The sequence below is a fragment of the Agelaius tricolor genome, unplaced genomic scaffold (assembly GCF_023055355.1).
Source record: "Agelaius tricolor isolate 1412-34295 unplaced genomic scaffold, bAgeTri1.0.p SCAF_4, whole genome shotgun sequence".
Lineage (NCBI taxonomy): Eukaryota > Metazoa > Chordata > Aves > Passeriformes > Icteridae > Agelaius > Agelaius tricolor.
In genome coordinates this window covers 49940027-49954687 of record NW_027269264.1, presented here as the reverse complement: position 1 = coordinate 49954687, position 14661 = coordinate 49940027, and the positions used below count along the sequence as shown (strand labels likewise).

The 14661-nt window shown below is 58.1% G+C and overlaps 2 protein-coding genes across 3 annotated transcripts; one reads left to right on the top strand and one right to left on the bottom strand.

Moving 5' to 3' along the window:
- Window positions 1-5783: 5783 nt before the first annotated feature.
- Window positions 5784-8144, bottom strand: SIGMAR1 (sigma non-opioid intracellular receptor 1). The gene is made up of 4 exons (XM_071425699.1): window positions 7994-8144; window positions 7046-7246; window positions 6446-6538; window positions 5784-6158 (listed from the first exon to the last, which is right to left on the bottom strand). Exons 1-4 carry the CDS (start codon window positions 8142-8144, stop codon window positions 5932-5934), a joined length of 672 nt encoding a protein of 223 aa, XP_071281800.1. The 3' UTR covers window positions 5784-5931.
- GALT (galactose-1-phosphate uridylyltransferase) lies at window positions 8143-13478 on the top strand. 2 transcript variants are annotated; one of them, XM_071425698.1, is made up of 12 exons: window positions 8143-8359; window positions 8639-8808; window positions 8885-8960; window positions 9092-9140; window positions 9378-9507; window positions 9775-9831; window positions 10131-10253; window positions 11099-11231; window positions 11664-11747; window positions 12448-12602; window positions 12701-12793; window positions 13336-13478. In XM_071425698.1, the coding sequence occupies exons 1-11, from the start codon at window positions 8143-8145 to the stop codon at window positions 12761-12763; spliced, it is 1257 nt and encodes a 418-aa protein (XP_071281799.1). In that variant the 3' UTR covers window positions 12764-12793; window positions 13336-13478. The 2 variants fall into 2 exon arrangements, with proteins under 2 accessions (XP_071281799.1, XP_071281797.1); XM_071425696.1 differs by having other exon boundaries at window positions 13305-13478.
- The last annotated feature ends 1183 nt before the right edge of the window (window positions 13479-14661 follow it).

Below are 14661 nucleotides of genomic sequence, written 5' to 3'. Positions count from 1 at the left end.
CACCTTTTAGAGCGTCTGTCTGTGTGTGTGGATAGCTGTGTGTGCTGGGAAAAGGTGTGTGTGTGTGTGTGCTCATTGCCTGCCTGCAGTGGGATGGATGAGCCTCCCCCACACGTGTGTAAGCAGGGTGTCGAGCACCCCTGTGCCTCTGCACAGTGGGAGAAGTGAGTGCATTAAACGTGTGGGAGCCCCCACACACCAACGGGAGTGTGTCCGCGGTTTAAGGGGTGTGAACACCCTGGTGGTGCGTGTGGAAGATGTGTGTCCATCACCTGGAGCAGTGACCATGCACACCCATGTGAGAAGCAGCGTGCACTGTCAGAGGGGCTGAGTGCCTGCAGTGTGCACACACGTGTGTTTGCTCTTATAGGACAATAATAAAAGCCCTCTATGTGTTTGTGGGGAACTTGGGGGTGTGTGTTTCATGTGTTCACCAGTTGGTGTGTGCAATCTCTGTTGGGAGGGGCAGGAGGGGCAGGAGTGCACACATGTGCCTTTTTGGGGGAGGTGGGTGTGTGTGCTCATGCTACCAATCCATGTGCAGGCACAAAGGGGTGTCTGGGGCAAGCTCCAAACGCTGAATCCTGAGCTCCATCCTCAAGGGCTGGGGTATCACAGCAGTGTGATCCATGACCCCCAGCCTGGGACTTCGAAGGGATCTTTGTGGCAGGTGCTGTGGGTGCCTGGCCCCTGGCTGGAGGGGTCAGATTGTAATGTGGCCTGGATGCCCAAAGAGGCTTTCTGGCACAGGTAGAACAAGGCCATATGTCTCTGTCATTGGAGTGGCTCAATGCTCCTGGCTTGCCCTGTGTCCCTGCTTGCAGTGGGGTAAACTGTGGCACTAGGGTATCATCAAGTGTGTCTGCAGATGCCAGCCAAGGATGTAAGACGAGGTGAGAGCACGGCGCCTCTCTGCCTTGGCTGCTGCCCACTGGCAGCATCCCCTGACTGTTTCCTCCACCTGCCTGTCTGCCAGATTTTCCTGACTCCTTTATGGAGGAAGCTTTGCCAGGGGGCAAAGGAAGCACCCGCTCTTCCTTGGGCTTTTTTTGGCCAGGGCAGCTTAGGATTTACATGGATGCCTGGGGAGCAGCATTGCCCCACAACACTGGGACACAAGGGACAGTGGCTTTGATTCCATCCCACAGCCAGAGCAGTTTGCCACTGAGACTTCCCACTGCTGCACTGGGTTTTGGTGGCATGGGATGACAGGAGGCTGGGTGGCAAGGGCTGGTGGCTCTGTCCCCTCCATGGCCATCTGTGTGCTCCAGGGGCCAGGGGCAGCCAGCATGAGCCAAATCCTCCCTTTTCCTTGAAGCATCTTGAGGAAAAACAGCCAGTGGCCATGCTGATGGCAGGAGCTGACTTCGCTCTCAGGCTCCATGACCCAGCTCTCTCCTTTTCACCACTTCCCTCAGTGGGGAAAAGCTGCTGCTTCTGTGCTCTCCAGTTTCCCTATGAACATCTCCTGAGAAGCTACCCCATGTCCTGCCATGGCTCTGGTGATTCTCAGGGCTCCTTCAGCTCCTGGCACCTCAGTGCATGTGACACAGTGCGCCATGCTCACCAGGGAGGCTGTCCTGGAAAAATCAGACCATTCCCTGGGAGCACAGGGCAGCTCCCGACCCTGCAGGGCCCCCAGGCACTGTTTATCTTTGCACAGGAGATAAATTAGCTGTCGGCCATCCTATTTCAGGGCTGGACAGCTGTAGCTTGCACTGGCCCATCCCATCCCGCTGCGGCAGAGGCAGGGACCTCCTGGTGCTTGCCAGCCCCTCTGAGTGCTAGTCAGTGTGGCACTCTTGTTGACTTGCCACTGGGAAGATGAGACCTGGCCCTATTTCAGACAGATCCACGGGGCCAGATGACCCTCAGGACTCATTGCACAGGACCCCATGGTTCCAGCTTCCCCTCCCAGTGCTGCTGCCTTGCACCCCACTGTGGTGCACCCTCTGCTCTGGGCTGTGCCTTATCCCCTGCACACTGAAAGCTGGGCTGGGTGGGGTGAGACAGACATGGTGACTTCTCCATGGCCCAACAGGAACCCAAGTGTTTGGGGAAGCTCCCCCTCTGCAAGGCAGAGGGGTTGGGGTGCTTGGGTCAGTTTAGCACCCAGGCCAGCTAGTGGCAGCACAAGGTCTCCAGAGGGTGCAGCGTGTCCCATTGCCTTGGGCATGGCCACCAAGACACCTGTCCTACTCAGCTCCTCTCTAGAACCTCCACAGTGATAGCAGCTCTGGGGTTCTGCACGTGTGTCATGAAGTATGTCAGGCTCTCCTTGGGGCAAGCAAGCAGGACCATGTTCTCTTTGCCCCACTGCTCAGCATTTCGCACCCATGGGGTCGGGTGATGCTTCCAGCTGGAGAGAAATTCCCCAAATGGCTATTGACAGCTGCAGCTGAGGCAGCACAGATGGATAGTGGGGGTATAGATGGGCACAGCAGACAGCAGAGCAGAGTGAGAGATACTTGGAGCAGAGAGATACCGCAGGAAGAATCAAGAGATAGATCCTGAGGGCTGATCAATACCCACTGCATGTGGAGGGACAGCAAGATAAAGCAAGTTGCAGGGGGAAGGTGTTAGGAGGGCAGTGATCTGCATTTGTCCTGGTGACAGCTCTGGGGAGATGCCCCCTCATGGTTGCTTCAGCTGGGACAGGGGTAGAGTCAGACCTGGGGTGCAGGTGCCCGTGGCTGACTCTCCTTGCCCATCTCCAGCCACTCAATAAGGGTTTGGTGCCCTTTGAGGTGTCCTGGGGTCCCATGTGGCCTCTGGACACCAGAGGGTGTGTATTTCCTGTGTGTCCTGGTCACATCTGTCTCTCCAAGGACTACCTGCTGCCTTTGGGCGTTTTGAAGGATGCTGTGTCCCTGGGCAGCTAAGGGGGAAAGGGGCAAGCCCTGGCCCTGTGCTGCAGCTGGGTGATTGAAGATGAGTTTCCAACCTGTTCCTCAATTTCTCCGTGAGAACCAAATGCTGCAGGCAGCTGGGTCAGGCCAGCATGGATTTGGAGGAGGCTCAGGAAGAAGAAGCAGAGGTACCAGCTGCCTGCAGAACTTGATGTGTCCAGAACTCATCTCTTCTCTGCTGGTCATTGGAGACACTTACCTGATTAAGAGGTTGCAACTACGAAAGGGATGCTTTCTGTGACCCTTTAATGAATGCCTGGCACTCAGTGCTTCGTGCTGGGGTGGGGACAACTCCTCCTGCTGCAGCAGAGCAGCCAGGGTGCCTGGGTCTAAGCCCAGCTCCACCCTGCTGGCATTTGCCTGAGCTACCCCATGCTACGTGGTTTCTCTGCTTGTCATGGTTTCTTTCTTCATGCTGGCTGAGCTGGGAATGCTGAGGAAGGAACCCCCAGAGCAGCCTTTTGCATGGACAGGGCTGCTGGCCCTGCAGCCAGGCTGGGGGGGATCCCCCGCCCAGTGTGGAGTTATTGACACGGGCGCTACAGAAAACACTGCTGAGATTGTTCACACTAATGTTATTTAGCAGCAATATTTCCGTAATAAAAGAAATCAATGGGCAAGAGAAAAGACCTGTCCAGAGCTTTGATTTTCTTATTTTAATGGCATACTTATTTACTCCCACCAGCGTGCCCATTGGATTTTCATTACGCGGCCTTCGCTGTAAGTGGAGCGGTATTGATACGAGCTGCTGAGTTAGCGCCTTGCCGCGCGGGCCAGCTCGGGTGGGACTGCTCGTGTGCCCCAACGGGGCCCTGCCAAACCCCGGGGAACAGCCTGGTGGGGGCCAGAGAGCCTGGTAGCCACAGGAACACACGTATGTCTACACAGAGAGCCTGCCCATGCGTGCACACACACACACAAACGCAGCCCGCCTGTCCATGAGCACACAGGGCTGCACACCTGCTGCCATGTGCACTGCAGGCTGTGCACACGCACAGGTGTGACACACGTGTGTCACCGGCATGGGCATGCACACACAGAGGAGCAAAACTCTTCTGGCTACACCCACGCACACACATGTCCTACCCACATGTGCCCCAGCACTCACACACCTGCAGTTGCTCTGTACGGACAGATGCCTGTTTATAAATGTGTGATAAATGCCTGTTTATAAATGTGATGCCATTTTTAAATGTGTGCCAGCCCCACCTGAAAACTGTTCTACCTATATGCACACACAATCTGTGAACACACACATGCCTGATGTGTCTGACAGCATACGTGTGCACCTGTGTGTGTGTGTGTGTATGTGTGCAAACCTCTCAAAACCACCCGCTGTGCGTGGGTCCAACCATTCTCAGGGGGCCACACTCAGCACTGCCACTCAGCACTATCCCTCAAAAGGATGGAGCTCCCTGAGCTCCGGGATTGCCTATGGAAGCAGGGACCTGGCACCAGCCCAGGCCTTTGGTCACCAGTGACTGCAGTGGCGAGAGGAGTAACAGCACCATCTTCTGCCAATCCCGGGAGCTGAGGCAGGGCTGATCCTGCCCAGCGACATATTCCCAGCTCCCAGGACCTTGAGTGGGATGATACCAGCTTCCCCGGGGACACCCAGCTGTCAGCAGTACTGCTGTGGAGGCTGCAGCTGGCCTGCAGCTGCCCTGCTGCAACTGTGCCAGGGCTCAGCAGAGACTCACCCAGAAACCCAAGTATGTGGGATGAACAACTTTATTACTGTTATCTCTTTTCAGGTAGCAAATTAAGAACTAGCCCATGTGGAGGGCTGCTGGTCAGCAGAACAGGGACAGTCCGGGGAGCAGGAGAATCAACATGCTACAGACCTAGGTGGCCAGGAACACGCTCAGGTGTTTGGCAGCAGAATGGAGGTGAAAGCCCTCCACCAAGCAGTGAGCTCACACGGATCTGACCACAGGGGTGCAAGCAGGGTGCACATCTGGGTTTGGCTGGAGGATTACAGCACTCTCTTGGCAGCCGGGATCCCATGCCGGGAGCCGAGCAGAGTGGCTGTCCCCAGGGGGTCTCACAGCCAGGGGAAGCGTTTTGAGGGGCGAGATCCCATCCTGAGCTAGTACAGACATTTGGGCACTCGAGGACACTAGGTGTGTGCATAGCCGAGAGGCCACGCAGAATGGGGTCTCCATTAAGGCGACAGACGGTGGGTTTCCCCCTTGGGGGGCACTGCCTGGAGAGCACTGGGGGGAAGTGACCCTTTTCCAGCCCCAGCCACCCCCGAGGGCAGGTGACACACAGGGGAGCAGGGGGCCCTCCAGCACAGAAGCTGGGCTGTGGGGAAGTGACCCTCTTCCAGCCCCAGCCACCCCTGAGGGCAAGTGACACACAGGGGAGCAGGGGCCCTCCAGCACAGAAGCTGGGCATCCCCCCACTGCTGGGGGTCTCAGTGCAGATCCTGCCCTGTGCCAGGGTGACACTGTGTGCTGCCAACCCTCATCAGCAGGGATGGAGCCATGGGAGATGCTGCCAGCTGGACACAGCGCTTTGCGCTGCCCGCAGTCCGGCAGGCTGCCAGAGACAGGGGGGACTCACTGGCCGACCTCTGCAATGGGTGCTCTGGTCTGGTCTACCCTGTGCACCCTGCCCCGAGGGCAGCATCGTTCCCCTGATGTCTCAGGAGCTGAGGAAATCTTTTGGGGCCCGGGGACAGCCAGCTCCAGCTTCTCTCCTGCTGCATGCTGAGGGCACGCAGGGGTGTTTGTACACTGCAAGGCCACTCCAGCCCCGAGGGATGGAAAAGCAGGATGTGACTCCGATAGAAAGGAGGGACAGGCAGGTAGTAAAGAGAACTGACGTTCTGTGTTGCTGTGACTGCCAAGGTCCCTCTGTCCTGGCACCCTGCTAGCCTGTGGGGAAAGGACAGAACAATTTGGGGAAGGCACAGGGGGGATCTCCTGCTGCCTCTGCTAGAACCTGGGGAGGAAGAGAGAATGGCTGGGAGGAAAGGAGCCAACTGGGCTCAGCAGGGTGCCCTGGTGAGACGGGCTCAGCACCCAAAGGTGCTGAAGAAGGCATTTGCTTCCAGGAGCAGCCCCTTTGCGTAGACACGCAGGGTGTAGAAGAGGGTGACGAAGTCCTGAGTGCTGAAGAGGGTGTCAGCCAGGGCGAAGGCGAGTGTGGAGGGGATGAAGCCCCGGCCGTACTCCACCATCCAGGTGCCTGCACTCCACTGCACTGACGTGGCCTCTCCCGCCTGGTGCACGATGGTGTCGCCTGCCAAAACACACAACCAGCACAGCTCCCAGGTGCTGCCCCACATCACACCCAAATGGGAGACATGGGATTAGGGCCTGCAGGGTTGAGCCTTCCAAACCCACCCAAGCCTTGCTCCCTTTTCTCTTACTGCCACCCACGGAGATGCTGGGACGTGCTACTGGGGACCCAAACTGCTCTCCCCTGAGCTCCTGGCTTCTGTCAGCTCTGTGACAGCAAGCGGCTGTGCCCCAAAGACAGCAGCACAGGTGGATGCAGCCCACAGGTCACCATAGTGCTGCACTTACCTGGATAGTAGATCTCACTTCTGGTGGTCCCCTCCTTCCATTGCCGGAATGTCCCCGAGATGACAGTGTCAGAAATATCTGCCCAGTAGCGACCTGTGGGAGGACAGACAACACTGCCTCAGTGTCTCCCTGCCAGGGACAGCACAGGAGCCCAGGTCTGAATCGTGGAGCAGGAGGGTCAGCATGGCAACCCCACTGCCTCAATACACCAAGAAGTGCCAATAGCTCTGGTACCCTCACTGTCTGTATGAAGAGCCATATACCACCAGCCAGGGCTGCTCAGTATCCTTAAGCCCCATTATTTCAAACTTCTTTGGCATTTGCTGCCTCCTGAAGCACTGGGAGATGAGATGTCTGCTGTCGCCTGCCAGCTGGATGCAGAGAGTCCTGGCCACACAGCATGTGGCACGGGCAAATGCTGCAGGACACCATGGGGGCTGGTCCCCTTGCAGGGAGGGTTTGGCCAGCATCATTCACCCCATACAAGTAGTGAAGCAGTGGGCTCCCTGAGCTGGGCACATCATGGCCAGCTGCACCTGAAGAATGGAGTAGAAATAGCTTGGAGAACTCCTCTACCAGCAGCCTGGTCCCCCTGCTCACCTGAGTGTCCCCCGGTGTCAACAGCTGTCCCGAAGAGCAGCACATACTCGGTGAGCGAGGCATGGAGCAGGCACATGGAGCCCATCCACCCGCCTGCATTCACAAACACCCACTGCAGGTCCTCGTCTGGCAGGATGTGGCCTGGGTGCTTCTTTCGCAGCTCCACAATGATCTTGGAGAAAGCCAGCTCATGGTCCAGCCCTGCAGCACCCACGGTCACTGTAAGTCCCTGGCACAGAAAAAGCTCAGCCAACCAACCCCCCCGAATCCCCTGCATAGCCACAGGGTTTCAGTGCACCCTTGGAGAGGTCTGCCTAGGGAAGATATCTCCTCTCTCCAGCCCTCAGCTCCCGCTGACCCAGCTCCACCGCCTGCCTGGATGGTGATGGAGGATAAGCAGCGCCGAGTGCTCCAGTCCTACAGCCCATCCCAGGTGCTGGGCAATATGGAAGATCTAAATAACTTGACAGTGCCCCTGTCCTGGTGAAATGCAGCCCTGACCAAACTCCCTGTGCCCTATGGGGACAGCCCTCTTCTGAAGCTCCGGGCCTGACCCACCTGGGGCTTCAGCCCCAATCAGGTTGGATGATGCCGCTACCCCGGTCCCCTTTGCTCCAATCCCATTTTCCACCCCGCTTTCCCCGCGTTCCCTATTGCTATTCCCCGGTACCGATCCCTTCCCTCTCCGAGTCTCCCTGCCCAGGTCCAGCTCCCTGCCTCTCCCTGACCCTAGCCCCATTCCCCCCATGATCCCGGCCCCCCTGTACCGAATTTTCCTCGGTCCTTCGTCCCCGCTACGCCTCCCCCCTCCAGCCCAGGCCGCCGCTCCCTGCTACGTCCCCGGCTCCTCTCTCCATCCCCAACCCCTTGCCTGTCCCCATCCCCACCGCCATCCCTCCTCGGCCCCGCTCCCCGCCGCCCCTCCGCGTCCCCACGGGCGGCGCGTACCCGCGTGGTGCCGGGCGAGCTGTGCGATCTCGGCGGAGCTGAACTCGTACCGCTTGGCCGCCAGCCACCCGCGCAGCCCCTGCAGCACCAGCGCCAGCGCGCCCAGCGCCAGCCCGGCCCGCAGCGCCCGCCGCCCCCACACCGCGCCCATGCCGCGCTCCGCCGCCCCCGGCACCGGGAGCGGGACCCGGGCCGGGACCGCCCCCGGCCGCGGCCACGCCACGCACGGCCCGGGCGGCTGCGCCGGCGCGGCGGGGCGGGGCGGGAGCCTGAGGGGGCCGAGCCCGCCGAGTTTCCGGGAGTGGGGAGGCATGGAGCCATCGCTGGCAGGGGCGGTGGAGGAGGGCGACCGCTTCCGCGCCAGCGGTACGGATGGGGTTGCCTTCCTCCGTCCTTCCCCTCAGACCCCCAGCGGGGCCCAGCACGACCCCGGGAAGCAGGAGCTGCGGGGACCTTCCCTGCCCAGAGCCGCGGGGCTCCCGGGCTGGGAGGAAGGGGTGAAGCTGAGGGAGGGGTGAAGCTGAGGGAGGGCATCAAGTGGCGTGTATAAGGCAGAACGTCCTGCTTGCCCCGTGAGGGGGCCTGGCGGGTGGGGTGCGTGTACCCCCATTGCAGGGGGTCTGCCACTGCTCTCCCTGCCCACAGAGCACCAGCACGTTCGGTACAACCCGCTGCGGGACGACTGGGTGCTGGTATCGGCCCACCGGGTAAAGCGCCCTTGGCAGGGTCAGCTTGAGAAGCCGCCCCCCGAGGATGTGCCCCGCTGGGACCCCAAGAACCCCCTCTGCCCTGGGGCCACCCGGGCCAACGGCGAGGTACCACCAGGGGCACAGGGACCCGGGCTGCCCCTGCCACCCCCTCCTGCCTTCATGCCATCTCTCACCCCGGCAGGTGAACCCCAAGTACGAGGGTACTTTTGTCTTCCCAAATGACTTCCCTGCACTGCAGCCCGATGCTCCAGAGCCTGGTAACTTTGGGGAGCAGAGCAGGCTGCTGGGGACCCCCCGACTTGGGGCCTAGGGCTGCTGCAAGGCGGCCTGGAGAGGCTTGGGTTCTGCCTCAGTGCCTTCTCCCTGTCCCCTCTCTGTCCTTCCCCAGATGACAATGATCACCCCTTGTTTCGAGCTGCCCCAGCCCAGGGTGTGTGGTAAGTACCTACATGGCTCCAGCGGGTTTGGGACACAATTTGTCAAAAACCTGTGGAATGGTGCTGGGCTGGGTCTGCTCCCCTCATGAAGTGCCTGTACTGTACGCACCTGCTCAGTTTTGGGGTCATTCTGGGGGTTTTGGCCCTGTCCCTTGTCCCACATCCCACTGCACCCAGCAAAGCTGTGAGGGTCTCTGGAGACACCTGCAGTCACAGCTAAGCGTGTTTCCCCTACAGCAAGGTGATGTGTTTCCACCCCTGGTCGGACCTGACGCTGCCCCTCATGTCCCTGCCAGAGATCCGGGCTGTCATCGATGCGTGGGCAGAGCTGGCGACGGAGCTGGGTGCTTCCTACCCCTGGGTGCAGGTGTGGGGCTGCCGGGGGCTGCTCTTTTGTGGGTGAAGGTGGGAGGCCAGCACTGGGTACTCTGGCAGTACTTGGGGTTGGGAGCATCCTAGTTGTGCTTTGTGTCCTTTGTGCCCTTTGAGTCCTGCTGAGCCTTTCCACACCCTTGAGTGTGAGGCTCTGTCCTCCTGCAGGTTGCTTCCCTGCTGTGCTGGGGACACCACGACAGCCTGCAGCGGGGGCCCTGTGGCTGGGGCCTGCTGGCTGTACCTCTTCCTCTTCTCACAGATCTTCGAGAACAAGGGAGCCATGATGGGCTGCTCCAACCCGCATCCCCACTGCCAGGTGAGGCTGTCCCACCTCTGGCCTGGCTAAACTACAAGTCCCTGTGGTGACCCTACAACAAACCCTGAGGGCACATATGAACGGCAGTCGCTCTGCCCTGGTCCCGAAGCTTTTTACAGTGAGGATACCCCTGTGTCTGTCCTGTCACCCTCCCTCTGGGGACTGTCCCCTGTGGCTGTCGCATGCCAGACTCTCCACCTGGTGGCAGTAGGGACCTCCAGATGAGCAGCATGACTGGGGATACCCCTGCAAATGAGGAGTAGGAGCACCTCAGTCCTGTGCCCCAATGTCTCTCCCAGGTGTGGGCCAGCAGCTTCCTTCCAAACGAGGCGAGCCTGGAGGACCGGAGCCAGCGCCAGCATCTGAGCCAGCACGGCGTGCCCATGCTGCTGGAGTATGCTGAGCAGGAGGCTCGCCGAAAGGTGAAGGCATGGATGTTTTCTGTATCCCCTCCCTGGGAGCTGGCTGTGTGCTGGGCTGGGCTCCCCAGCCCTCAGGAGATGGACCCTAGGAGTGCCCTAGGGAGGTGGGATTTTGTGTGTCCCCATCAAGCACCGCGTGTAACACCCCCCAGGCTGGGGACAGAGTGGCTGGACAGTGGCCAGGCAGAAGGGGATGTGGGGGTGCTGGTTGGCAGCTGACTAAACATGAGCCTGTAGTGTGCCAGGTGGCCAAGAAGGCCAATGGCTCCTGGCCCATATCAGGAATAGTGTGGCCAGCAGGACAAGGGAAGCTGGAATTCTTTCCCTGTACTTGGCTCTGGTGAGGCTCCACCTTAAATGCTGTGTCTAGTTTTGGGTCCCCAGTTTAGGAAGGATGTTTTGATGCTCAAATTCATCTGGTCAAAGGCAGCAAGGCTGGTGAAAGATCTGGAACAAGCCCTATGAAGAAGCTGAGCAAGCTGGATGTTTAACTTGGAATAAAAGGAGGCTTAGGGGAGACCTTATCACTCTCTGCTACTCCCTGAAAGGAGGTTTTAGTCAGTGGGAGTTGGTGTCTTCTGCCAGGCAAGCAGTGACAGGACAAGATGACACAGTCTTAATCTGTGCCAGGGAAGTTTAGGCTAGACATTAGGAAAAAATTCTTCACTGAAAGAGTGTTTGGGTGTCAGAATGGGCTGCCCAGGGAGGTGGTGGAGTCAAAAAGACTGGGTGTGGCATTCAGGGCTATGGTTTAATTGATAAGGTCGTGTTAGATCATAGGTTGGACTTGGTGATCCCAGAAGTCTTTTCCAACCTGGCTGATTCTGTGATTCTGTGCCCTGCAGGAACGGCTGGTGGTGGATAATGCAGACTGGCTGGTCGTGGTGCCATACTGGGCCACCTGGCCCTACGAGACCCTGCTGCTGCCCCGCCGCCATGTCTGTCGCCTCCAGGACCTCAGTGACAGTGAGAGGGACAGTGAGTGGCCCTGAGCTTTGTTGTACCCCATCCCACATCCTTTGGGCTTGACCTTTTTTATGAGGCAGCCGTGCTGGTGCTGGAGGGCTTGTGTCCTTGGGGTGGGAGCTGCTGAGTGTAGCTGGGGAGGGGAATGGCACCTCTGTTATGTTAGGATAAGAACTAGTTGTTAGGATAAGAACTAGCACTTCTTGTGGCACTTGTGTCTTTTTGGGGTGGTGAAGCACGTGGTGCTCCCTGTTTTGGTGGGAGGCTTCTCCTGCTGCGTTGCTCTGGCTCCCTGTGTGAGTGGGGAGGGGTGAGAATTCCCAAGTGCATCCCTCCTGCCTGTCCCTGATGTCCACCCAGGGACAGGTGCTGCGGGTGACCCCACTGCACACCTGGCAAGCTGCTGGCCAGCTCAGGGTGTGAATCACTGTCACTTTCCTGCAGGCCTGGCCTCCATCATGCAGAGGCTGCTCATCAAGTACGACAACCTCTTTGAAGTCTCCTTCCCCTACTCCATGGGCTGGCATGGTGAGTGGCGTGGCTCTGCAATCCTCTCATCCACATCCCTGTCTCCTCCCTGTGGTCATGTGGTGCCTCTACCTCTCAGAACCTCTGCTGGTCAGAGTGACCTCAAGATGTGTTAGAAAGTCTCTTTTCCCAGCCAGGCAGTCAAAGAAGGAGTCAGAACTCTTCAGTTCTAGGTCGCAAAGTTGTTTATTGTTTCTTATCTATAAAATTCTTTCTCTGGCCTGCCAAGGTCCGCTCAGCAAGACAGTCAGAGTCACTCTGCCTCCCCCCGGGGTGGTGTTATCTTTTTATACTAAAAACCACGTGTACAATATTTACAATTACTTTCCAATACCTATCACCTGTGTTAGACAGTGAACTTCTACTCTAAACCAATCTAAAAGTGCCAACATCACAGCAGAAGATGGAGGCCAAGAAGAAAAAGGAGAAAGGCTGGACACACCCAGATTCCTCCATCTTGCCCCCTGAACTTCCATTCTAAAAACCCCAAAAAATCTATTTTTCACCCTGTGACAAACTGATTATTATTCTACTTACACTTTTGTGGCTTGCAGATCCTCCTATAAAGTTGTTGACTTTTTCCATGGATCATAATCAAGGTCTTGGGCTCTCTGAGGGGTCTCTGAGCCCCCTAGCAGGGGTCCTGGCAATCCAGGACAGCCAGAGGGATGTCCTGAATTCCAACATCTACCCCCTGCAGGAGCCCCCACAGGCTCCTACCTGGAGGAGGATTGCAGGCACTGGCAGCTCCATGCCCACTACTACCCCCCTCTGCTGCGCTCCGCCACCGTCCGCAAGTTCATGGTGGGGTACGAGATGCTGGCCCAGGCGCAGAGGGACCTCACCCCGGAGCAGGTGAGTGCAGCTCAGGGGGACTGGGGCACCCAGGACGCTGTGTGCCAGGACTGTTCCTGCAAGCAGCCCCTGGCTGTCCCTTGTGCTGTGCCCTGCAGGCAGCCGAACGCCTGAGGAGCCTCCCTGAGGTGCACTACAAGAAGAGGGCTGAGGAGATGTGATGGGAGCAGCAGAACATCCAGTCCTTGGATGTGAGTGTGAGAGGGGGTCTTATTGCTTCCCATCACTACCTGAAAGGAGGTCATAGCCATGTGGGGGTTGGTCTTTTCTCCCAGATAACTAGTGATAGGACCAGAGGGAGCAGCCTGAAGTTGTGCTAGGGGAGGTTTAGATTGGATGTTGGGGAATATTTCTTCACCGAAAGGGTGGTCAGACATGGGAACAGGCTGCCCACAGAAGTGGTGGAATCACTGTTGCCTGGAAGTATTAAAAAAAACCCAAACGTGTAAATGTGGCACTTAGGGACATGGTTTAGTGGTGGGCTTCACAGTGCTGCACTAAGAGTAGAGGTTTCAGATTTTATCATTTGGTGTGCTCAGTGAGGCCACGAGTCAGCTGGGAGTGGTGACAACTGAAGTCTGGGAATTCATGTCGGTTGTGAGCCCTCTGAACTCCCAGATTCTGTCATGGCTTGGCTGGTTTTTGGGACTGGTTTTGCCTGTTTGGGGACTCAGGGTCTAATCCTGTGGCATTCTTGTGTAGGTGGTGTTTCTTGTCTCTTTCACCATCCCAGGCTCTGTGTCTGCCCCCATGCTCCTTCCACCACTAAAGGACTTACCCTCCTTACCAGTCTGGTCTCACTGGTGGGGCTGGAATTTCTTCTGCCCCGTGGAGGGGCACAACCCCCCTGGACAATAAAACCTGGAAGCAAAGTAACTCTGCCTGTGCTTTCGTGGCTCTCAGTCCTAGGTGGGAGGTTTGGGGTCTCTGGTGAAGACCCCAGCTGCTGCTGGGGGGTAACACGGGGCTCAGGGGTTGTGCTGGCAGCCCAATACTTGTTGCTTGTGTCCCTGCCTCTGCGCTGCCTCCTCTTCCTCCCTGGGGGGAGCTCTGAGTCTGTCTCTGAGCGCTGCAGGCTTGTGGAGGAGTGGGAAACAGAGGAAGAATGGATGCAGCCCAAGGCCTAGATAGCTGCTGGGAGAGGGCTGAGCCCTGGCAGACTTGCTGCATGGAGGCTGCTGGCTGAGAAGCTCAGCCCTGGAGCTGTTCCTCCTCATCCTCTCTGGCTGGGACTGCTGGGTGGCAGCCCTCATGCTGCCTGCTGCAGGTACAGGGGCTGCTGGGATGCAGCCAGGGGATGGTTCATCACTCACCTGGGGGCTGCCAGGGAGCCCAGCTCTCTTCCTGGTACTGCTCCCCCCTTCACTGTGCCCACCCATGGGGCGGGATAGTGGCAGCCTGGACCCTGGGCCGAGCTGGGGGATATTCTATTCACCTCTCTCTTTGCTCCCTTCCCTTTCCCTCCAGGAAGGCCCTGGGACTCTTCAGGGGTAGGTGATAGACAGTGATGCCACCACAGCTGATGTGGGGGGATGCCAAGCACTATGAACCCTCACACCTTCACAAATAGTTTTTATTTGTCACTAATGAGCCATTCTCACAGCTCTCTAATGAAACCCCTTTCCTTGTCCAGTCTGTGAGTGTGCTCCTGGGGTCTAGAAATACCTTGCAAAGAGAGAAATGTTCTCCTCCTGCCTCCAAGATAACAGTCCATGGGGAGGGCTGTGTTCCCTGTGCCCCATCCATGTGTTGCTCCCCATGGAGCTAGGACAGATGGAAGGGCCTCCTGCCTGTGTGATGCTGGACGCCCTCCTACATGCTGGTCCTATCTTTGTGTCAGATTGCCTCATCCCAGAGCCCACAAATGCCCTCACCTGACCTCAGCAGTGCCCAGGTGCTCCGGGGCTATGGGGAGGAGCTGGTGGCTGACCCTTGAGCTTGGAGCTGTCGTTGTACGCAGCATCCAGGGCATCAGGGCTGCCCAGCTGGGAGTCTGGCCTCTTGCAAAACTGATTTCTCCCCTCCTGGGACAAACAGAGTCCGTTTTTTCTCCACCACC

Excerpts from the sequence above, each read along its gene's own strand:
- SIGMAR1 (XM_071425699.1), bottom strand. The coding sequence starts at position 8,144 with ATGGGCGCGGTGTGGGGGCGGCGGGCGCTGCGGGCCGGGCTGGCGCTG. Across the intron at positions 7,247-7,993 it reads GCTCGCCCGGCACCACGCGG|GGCTGGACCATGAGCTGGCT; the intron begins GTACGCGCCGCC and ends TGGGTGCTGCAG. Across the intron at positions 6,159-6,445 it reads AAGTGAGATCTACTATCCAG|GCGACACCATCGTGCACCAG; the intron begins GTAAGTGCAGCA and ends GTGTTTTGGCAG.
- GALT (XM_071425698.1), top strand. The coding sequence starts at position 8,143 with ATGCCGCGCTCCGCCGCCCCCGGCACCGGGAGCGGGACCCGGGCCGGG. Across the intron at positions 9,508-9,774 it reads CTTCCTACCCCTGGGTGCAG|ATCTTCGAGAACAAGGGAGC; the intron begins GTGTGGGGCTGC and ends CTCTTCTCACAG. Across the intron at positions 11,748-12,447 it reads CTACTCCATGGGCTGGCATG|GAGCCCCCACAGGCTCCTAC; the intron begins GTGAGTGGCGTG and ends TACCCCCTGCAG.